The sequence below is a fragment of the Melanaphis sacchari genome, unplaced genomic scaffold (genome assembly GCF_002803265.2).
Source record: "Melanaphis sacchari strain LSU unplaced genomic scaffold, SCAv2.0 Contig50_pilon_pilon, whole genome shotgun sequence".
NCBI classification, from domain to species: Eukaryota; Metazoa; Arthropoda; class Insecta; order Hemiptera; family Aphididae; genus Melanaphis; species Melanaphis sacchari.
This window is the reverse complement of record NW_020271344.1, coordinates 7,231-15,829: the sequence shown is the minus strand read 5'-3', so window position 1 is coordinate 15,829 and position 8,599 is coordinate 7,231. Positions and strand designations below refer to the sequence as shown.

The 8,599-nt window shown below is 25.7% G+C and overlaps 1 protein-coding gene across 1 annotated transcript; it reads right to left on the bottom strand.

Moving 5' to 3' along the window:
- Positions 1 to 719: 719 nt before the first annotated feature.
- LOC112599379 (protein takeout-like) lies at positions 720 to 6,961 on the bottom strand. Its single transcript, XM_025346262.1, has 6 exons — positions 6,877 to 6,961; positions 1,992 to 2,084; positions 1,770 to 1,920; positions 1,454 to 1,596; positions 1,224 to 1,373; positions 720 to 1,117 (listed from the first exon to the last, which is right to left on the bottom strand). Exons 1-6 carry the CDS (start codon positions 6,959 to 6,961, stop codon positions 957 to 959), a joined length of 783 nt encoding a protein of 260 aa, XP_025202047.1. The 3' UTR covers positions 720 to 956.
- Between the last annotated feature and the right edge of the window lie 1,638 nt (positions 6,962 to 8,599).

The following is an 8,599-nucleotide window of genomic DNA, read 5'->3' as shown; positions in this document are numbered from 1 at the left end:
TAGGTACCTACTTAAATATTATGTAAAATACACGTTTATGTAACTTTTTAAGCTGAAATCAATTACATTAAATTTTTGTACTTAAATATTTGTGACAAGATATTTAGTATTGGTAATTAGATAATTGTGATTTGTGAAATAAATTATAAGTCTGGTTAGACACACTGCACACGTCTCCTTCTGTGTTTATGAATCTCAATCACACATGTGACCAAACATTTTATATTATATTGTTGTGAATAAAATATTAAAAATAATACAAATACATAGTCAGTATACCTACCTAGTTACTGTGTACTTATAACTAATTTATGTAGTACAATGCAATACACTTATACACGAACCGAGGCTACAGTTGAGAGTATTGGTTGAATGTTGTATTCAGTAATGGGATAATCACAATTCAGATATTATACATAGGTATCCAAAAGTATAACACCAACATAATAAAATAATAATATACGCAGTTCAGATAATAGAAACAGGCAATACGTTGTTGTTCAGCATTGAAGAAAATTCGTAAACTAACTACATTTTAATTGAAATTTAAGTGTATATATTATTTTCATATATTTTAATTTATCCTTATGAGTATGAGCTAAAATTATTATGTTATACATCTAGGATTAGGAGCGATGATGATAAATAAATGAAAAGAAAAATTTTAGCAATTATTTCTTAACAAAATTTACTTATATAATAACATTGTTATTAAATAATTATTTACGTCGCTTAGGACAAAATATAATATTAATCTTAATAATAAATAACACTGGTTAGATATCTTACTGATTGCAAATTTCATTTTTCGGTGATACGTTCTATTTTATTACAATACTAAAAATAAAAACTTATTACTTATTCAATACAGTAAGAAAATACTAATGTCTTACAACACAGGTCACAAAGAAAAACTTATGGTAAATTAAAGAGAAATATGATTTTGTTGGGAGGTTTTATTTGCGACTGGGTGGGAACAGCTGGTCATAAGGAACCTCCAGGAACACTTGGTTGAGAATGGGTCTTGTGATCTTTTCGAAACCCTCTTCGGCATACGGCATCATGATTTGGAATATCACTCGCCAAAATTGGTTAGCGAAGGTTAACGCCATTTGGCCTAGAATATTGATAATAACATCACGTATTATATTTTATATTTTTATGGTTGGCTTTCTCTTTGCGTTATTAAATCGCATTGCTGATGTATACTGTATAGTACTTACTCAATTCGGGACTTCCATTGATCATGTTGGTCGCGTATATTTTCATGTCTCCAATGTCTAATTTCATGCCAACGTCCTTGATACGCATATAACGTTGTCCGTCCAATTCAACGGCATTGCCTTTTAACATCCACGAACCGGTCACATCATCTACGCACATAAATTTAATTTTATGTTTTTATTATTTAATCAAATTTCAATGATTGGCTCATGAGTGCTTTTGTATTTACAAGATGTCACGTTGAATACGCCTTTGCCCATGATTGGCATCTGACCAATTCTTCCCTCGCCCTTAAATTTTCCGTTAGAAATTACTTTTGGCATGTAAAAGTCGACTTCTAATTCTAATTGTTCTGGGTCTTCTATGAGAGATCTAAAAACAATATTTTTAATAAATTTAAAGTGCGTGAAATTAAAATGTATTTTCTTAAACCTCTAAATAATTAGTGTTTGAAGTATTCTACAAGAAATTATTCAATACACAAATTAACTTTAATAAGAAGTAGAAAAGTACAAAAATGTATTGTTTATTTTTATATTATTTACCTGACATTGACAATTTTTATAGATCCCAAACCATGGTTGTAAACATCTTTAAATAGGGCTTTTCCTTCAATTTGTGTAGTCTCAAAATGCATAAGATATTCATTCAAATAGAAAGGGTCTAAAGATGTGATATTTAATTGTGGAATTCCTTCTGAAAATTGTTTGATTAATCGTGTTATTAGTTTTTAAATCGTTGTAACATATAATAATAAGAATATCAACCTTTGCTAAATTTTGGGATCAAGTATTGAAGAGTTCTCTTCAAACAGCCACTAAAGTCCTTATCATTTCTTTTGCATGGATCTGAGTAAGTTGCTGTAATAAAAAATTAATAAATGTTATTTTATAATTGTTTAATGATATACTTAATGAATTATGATGAACATATTATCTTTTTATCGTATGAACATACATTTCGTTTTTATGAAATATCTAGTCGAACGTATTAAAGTTTAAACAAGTAATAATTAATAAGAAAAGATATTGTATTTATTAACCGATTTTCATATTTTACAATTTTAAATTTTAAATATCCCACTTATTTTTCACATAATGTGTATAATATATTAATATTTAATATGCTTAAAGCGTAAAAATAATAACCCATGGTTAGACCTTTTTTTTAAATTACTATTATTATATTATTATATCATTGGATGATGCGTTTTACGTGTATAATGTAATGATGTTTTTATTAGGTACACATTTATTATATTATATTATATATCATACAGTAGTTGACCTTCAGGTAAACTTTGTGCGTAGTAAGTATAATAAGTATCGTAATTGTATGTATTAACACCAGTACCAAGTCTCAAATAATCGAGTCTTGAGAGGACGTACACATAATTATTTATGCTTCAGGGCCATACACATTCGAACAAATGAACAAAAAAAAAAAAACAAGCATAATTTGAATTTATTATTTTATTTCATAGTAAGTTTCGTTCGTAAAAAATATAGGATAAATATTGGTTTTAAATAAATTTAATGTTGTTGCTACAAACGTTTACTTTTTTAAGCTAATTTTTTTTTTTTTTTAATTTTAAATAAACAATATAATATGATAGACTTAAGCTTTCGTATATTATTTATGCTTTTTTGTATACTAAACAACTTTTACTCGAAATTCACTTTCAAATTGAATAAGTTGTATTTATTATAAGTCGTACCGTTTATCTATGTCAGTTATACCTAGTTAAACATTTTTGTACTCGTTTTAATATTCTGTTCTTTTGATCACGTCTATAACCTGCGGTCATTGATCTGGTCTTGCTAAATATATACCTATAATGAAAGTGTAACGTTACTTATTGCGTTTATTTATACATAACGACGGTGAAACCGTTAATTTTTTATTTGTGCGTCTTATTATAATATTTTATTATGGATACTCAATATATATGTGTGTATGTGTGTGTATAATATCGGTAAATGTGAAATTTTCCCTGCAATGACAACAATCAATGCGTGTAAATTTGTTTTTATACAGATTGTTACGCGGTATTATATGGCTTGTATTTTTTCATTGCATCTGCATGAAATTTTATATTTTCACTGTCTTTCTTAGAAAAAATCCAACAAACTTTCACCAGTTTTTAATTTTCAAAATGCGCTAACACCTGCGTGTAAAACGAAAGGAAAAGGACCGATGCGATTATCAATTTATCAACACAGCTGCGTGCCAATTATTGTTGAACGACATGCATCTCAAAAGAATATAATTAAGTTTTTTTTTAATTATAAAACGTTAATAAGTCGAATACAATACTGCGATTTAGTGTTTTGTTTACGATGTTCTGGTTGAACAGAAAAATTTAAACAATAAATAGGTAAATTATAACAATGCTGATTTTTAGATACACCATAAACTTACACAAACTGTCTTCACGTATATTTGATTACTTTTAATAACACCTAAACGAGTTGGTTCCCAATTAATGAATTGGTTCCCGCTTAGTTTGCTGGTAACATACGAATTGGTTCTTAATTTCTTAGATTATAGTTGAAAAATTAATATGTAATACTTAACCTACAATGTATCACATGTAGATTCTTTCCCATTTTACACAGATATAGGAGTGTCTAGAATACGTATAAGTATGGATGAACACGTTTGTGTATAACTATAATCGGTTTATATACAATTTATATATAAGCAATAACCTATACATCGTGCCCGTTGCGAAATAAAATTTTAAATTATGTTTTCGTTTGACGATTTGCAAATAACAATTGGTTAGTTATGAGTAAATCTAGGGACTTCATGTTCTAAAAAACCTTAAAATATATGCACTAAAAATATGCAAAAATTCTAAAATATGTTCATAAAAATATTTTCTTTTTCATTAATATTTCAAAAATATAAATTTATTTATAAGATGTTTTTAATTTGATTTTCACAAAAAAAAGTGTACTTACTACTTAGTCTAGAATATTATATTAACTACTGCATTAACGCCAGATAAAAATACATACGATACTAACAAACGAATTGACATCAAATGACCGTATTTGGCATATTCCTTATCGACTATGTTTTTCACAACACAAATAATTGGGAAAACACACGGTAGATAGATTATTTAATTATTTATATTTAATAACTTTTATCTATATTTTTTTTTTAATTCCTAGAAAATTAATATTAAATATTGGGTAGAACGTATAAAATATTATTTTTTAAGTCACATATTGTTTTATTTTTTTTTTTTTCAATAAAATATGTGAAACATGTACTTAAAATAGAAATATAACAAAACATGCACTTAAAAGGAAAAAAACAGCTGAATAATATGTAAAATATAAGCAAAATAAAATTTATTGTTTTAAACTTCTCGTACTAAGAAATAAATTGCTAAATTATTTAGCTATGTTTTGAATGGTTGTTGAAAAATATTCAAACTTTTACAAGTCCTTAGTCTTAGTTATGAAGTAAATAAAAATTATGTCTACATTTTTAGTCGAAAATCATGCAATTGTTGGATCTTAATAATATTATACCTATGAAACTAATTTGAACAGTAGTAACTATGATGTTAATTAATATTTTTCGAGAGCTAATTCGTATACTTTATTTTATTTGGGAACCAATTTCATACTTCCTGTTTTAATAATCCAATGCAGCATTATAACATTTTTAATCGGTTATAAGTATATTATACAATATATAAATTCACGATGAATATTAAATCAGTTTTAGCCTATAGCCATTTAAATATTTTATAAAAACTAATTTAGTAAACAGTTAAGTGTTTACATAACTATGTCAAGTACACAAATTCGAAAACTGGATATTTTTATTTTGAATCACTTTATTTATTGAGATGTTTGGAAAAAGATTGCCAAAGAATAAATAATTATAAATAACTAAACTGTTTACAAAAATATAATATCCATAATAAATACATAAATTATTTAATATCTCTACTGTAGAGATATTGAATTAATTTAAGTATTGTTTTATGATATCCATTATTGTTGTCCGCTTAAATCACAAATACACGTGTATTATATTATTAAGTAGGTTTAAATAGTAATATAGACTAAATATTATATTTAAAAAGTAAAATCATTCTTTTAAGTTATAACTTAACATTGCACTATTTGCACTTATAAAAGCAATTTATGTAATAAATTATTTAAAATAATTTTTATTTTAACTGTATTTATTATGCTTACTATCATATGTATGTTATAATATATCTATCATACATATTATATTTTAATTTGCAACTTGCATATAATTATATTCTTTGAATTAAAAATTATAGTAAAAATTATTAAGTGAAGAAGATTATAATCGTTTCAATTCGTGATTCCTGTGTTCACAACTAGTAACAACATAATAGTAAATATAAATATAATCTATTATCGTGATTAAAATAAAATTATAATAACGCAGTATTAAAATGTATGTATTAACCACGGTTACGTGTGTTCGCCTGTGCGGCAAATATATATGCGGATTCCGACTTCCGCACTCTGCGTCTCTGCGTATATGCACATAAAGGTATATTGTCTTGTGTATAATTATTTAAAAAACCATGTAAACCACACGTAATGATAAATTGTATAATATAAATTTATTCGACTACACATGTTATTGAAAACTTGAAAGGAAAACAATAAAAGAAAATTATAAAGACCGCGCCATCAGCATATAATAATGATATCATTGTTTATTATTATTTATTTGTGGATTTTAATGGCATCTCCCTTTTTAAAACATATGTATATAATAATGAAAACATGTATAGACTAATAACAAAAATTATAAGTGTAATCTAAAAATTAATATGATACAGTGAATAATATAAGTAACTGAAGTAATAGATAAATAATAATAAATCAAGTTATAAAAAGAAAAATTTATAATAAAAATAGAGCATAATACGCAAATAGTCATTTTAATAACATAGTAGTTTAGTATCTAAGACTATAAGAGAGATAGTACTTGATAATGTTTTAATATTTCTATAAAAATTATACTTATTATAAGTAATAAAAAAGGTATTTAAGTTCTTAAAATTATAAGAAAGCGTAAAGCAAAGTCCAAAATCAATAAAATTCAAATTTTCCAAAATTTTTCAGTAAGAAAATTAATTAATATTTTTTCATAGTCATCTAATTATTCTTAATTAAAAATTTAAAACCATCCATGAAGAAGCTATAAAACGAGCATTTTACAAACGCATCTACAATAGTTTTATCACTCGCCTTAATCCACTTATAAAAAATCCAAGTATAAAATAAAACTTGATAAAAATCAATCTGTAAGTTCGCTTTTCATTAATAATTTTTCAATGTTTATTTTATTTAAAAAAATGAATCACCTGCTATTTAGTTATATAAGTACCTACGTATTTTTTTACGTAAAATGTTTTACTTTATCCTGTTTTATAAATAAACTTTTTGTGTCTTTAAGATTGTATGTTTCAAAAAAAAAAAAAAAATCTAAAATAATGAATCTCCGCTTATTGTTGTTAAACACAATTTTATATTTGCGACTTAAAAACGTGTGTTGCAATGGCCATTGATATTTGAGTTACAATATATTTTTATACATAGATGTATATATACGGTTATTTAAAATGTGTATACTTACGCAATTCGATACCACCGGACCTGATGGTTGCCGCCCTAGCGACCGCGGAAAACGCGGCCAGTAAAAGTATGACTGCGTTACGCATATTGTTGCAGTACGAATTAACTTAGTGTGTATATGTGTTGCGCACGAACGACGATCGAGATATACGCGAGCCGTCAGACTCCTAGTCCGCTTTATAGACGAGCCTCGACTTCTTGGAGGGAAAGTGTATACATAATAAAATTGCATCGAGTTGTTCGGGAAGGAGGAACTTACCAATTCGATATGTTTTCGTCGTTGGAGATAACTTATATATGTATATTCGTAAAGATAGACGATTATTGTTGTTATAGCGACTAAACGATATAACACTATTTTTGAAAAAAAAATTGGTAAGTATACGATTTTTAAGTAAACTCAATTCTGTTATTTCGACTACCATATAATTTTAAAGTTACGTTTTATTATTTTAAAACATTTTCGTAATCTGGAAGACAAACTTATGTAATTAGGTTTTTCCAACAAAATGTATAGCATAAAATATATAAAAGCGATATAAAATGAACTTATTCCTTGTAACGCTCATTTTCACCTTAAAAATATAACTGAAAAAATAAATTGGTGGAATTTTTCCATAGAGTATTAACCACAGACTATAGTATTATAATATTGAAGAGACTAGTATGTCGATATTTTGGAAATAAAATTTTATAAAATCCAGTGAAAATAGTAAATATTAAATAATAATGTATTTTTGCCTTGTATTCATTTTCTGGGAATTAGTTTGTTGGCATATACATTAAATTTTAAGTTTTGATGAGAAGATCTATACTTATATCATTTGAACTGATAAATTACAGATTTTCTTAAAATAATATATCGCAGTGTTAACCCAGTGTTAGTTTACATAATCATAATAACATAATTGAATTTACTAAAAAATCGTTTATCAATTTTGTTTTTTTCAAAAATGTTATGACTTTTATAATTTATAAATGATTTATAAAAACTGTATTGTGACTGTTATTTATTGTTATATATTCTAACCTACTGAACTTTCCTACTTTGACAGTTGTTCAAAGGGATATTTCGATATATTTTTTTAACACATTTACATATTCTGAGAGTTTTTAAGATCATAACATCCCATTCCTATGCATTCATCTTTTTTCAAGTCTTCAACGTTGTCAAACGAGTTTATGCAGCAGCGATCAATAACCGTAGAAAATACAAGCAGGTGCGTACAAAATACGAATTGCGTAAGAATAATTACAATATAAGTGAGTTTCTAACAGTTAATAAAAACAAATTTGACCACGATTACGTACGACTTATCTAGTATTAAGTATATATTATATTATTATACCTATTAGTTATATTGGAATAGGTAATGTATTTATGTTTTTGAAATTATTACTGTCACTTTTATAGTTTTATTTAGTTACCTATGTATATATTATCACGTTTAGGTGTAGCCCCTTCCCCCACCACTAACTTTATGGATTACACTATAGCTAAATATGTAATGTGATAGATAGACTATTGACTGTAATTAATTAATAGTGCAATAACTAATAAGTATAATATTTTTTGTTTTATAATCAATATTTACAAATTATTTATTTATTTATGGTGTAATATTATATATCTGTGTTTTAAATTTAATGAAAAATAATATGAAATTTGTAATACAAATGTAAAAAATTTATTTAAAAACTGTTGAAAATTATATATCATAGGT

What these genes read in the sequence shown, in the direction of transcription:
- LOC112599379 (XM_025346262.1), bottom strand. Translation starts at nt 6,961, where the DNA reads ATGCGTAACGCAGTCATACTTTTACTGGCCGCGTTTTCCGCGGTCGCT. An exon ending in GTCCGGTGGTATCGAATTGC is followed by an intron (nt 2,085 to 6,876) that starts GTAAGTATACAC and finishes TTTTTATTACAG; the next exon opens with CAACTTACTCAGATCCATGC. An exon ending in CAATGGAAGTCCCGAATTGA is followed by an intron (nt 1,118 to 1,223) that starts GTAAGTACTATA and finishes TCAATATTCTAG; the next exon opens with GCCAAATGGCGTTAACCTTC.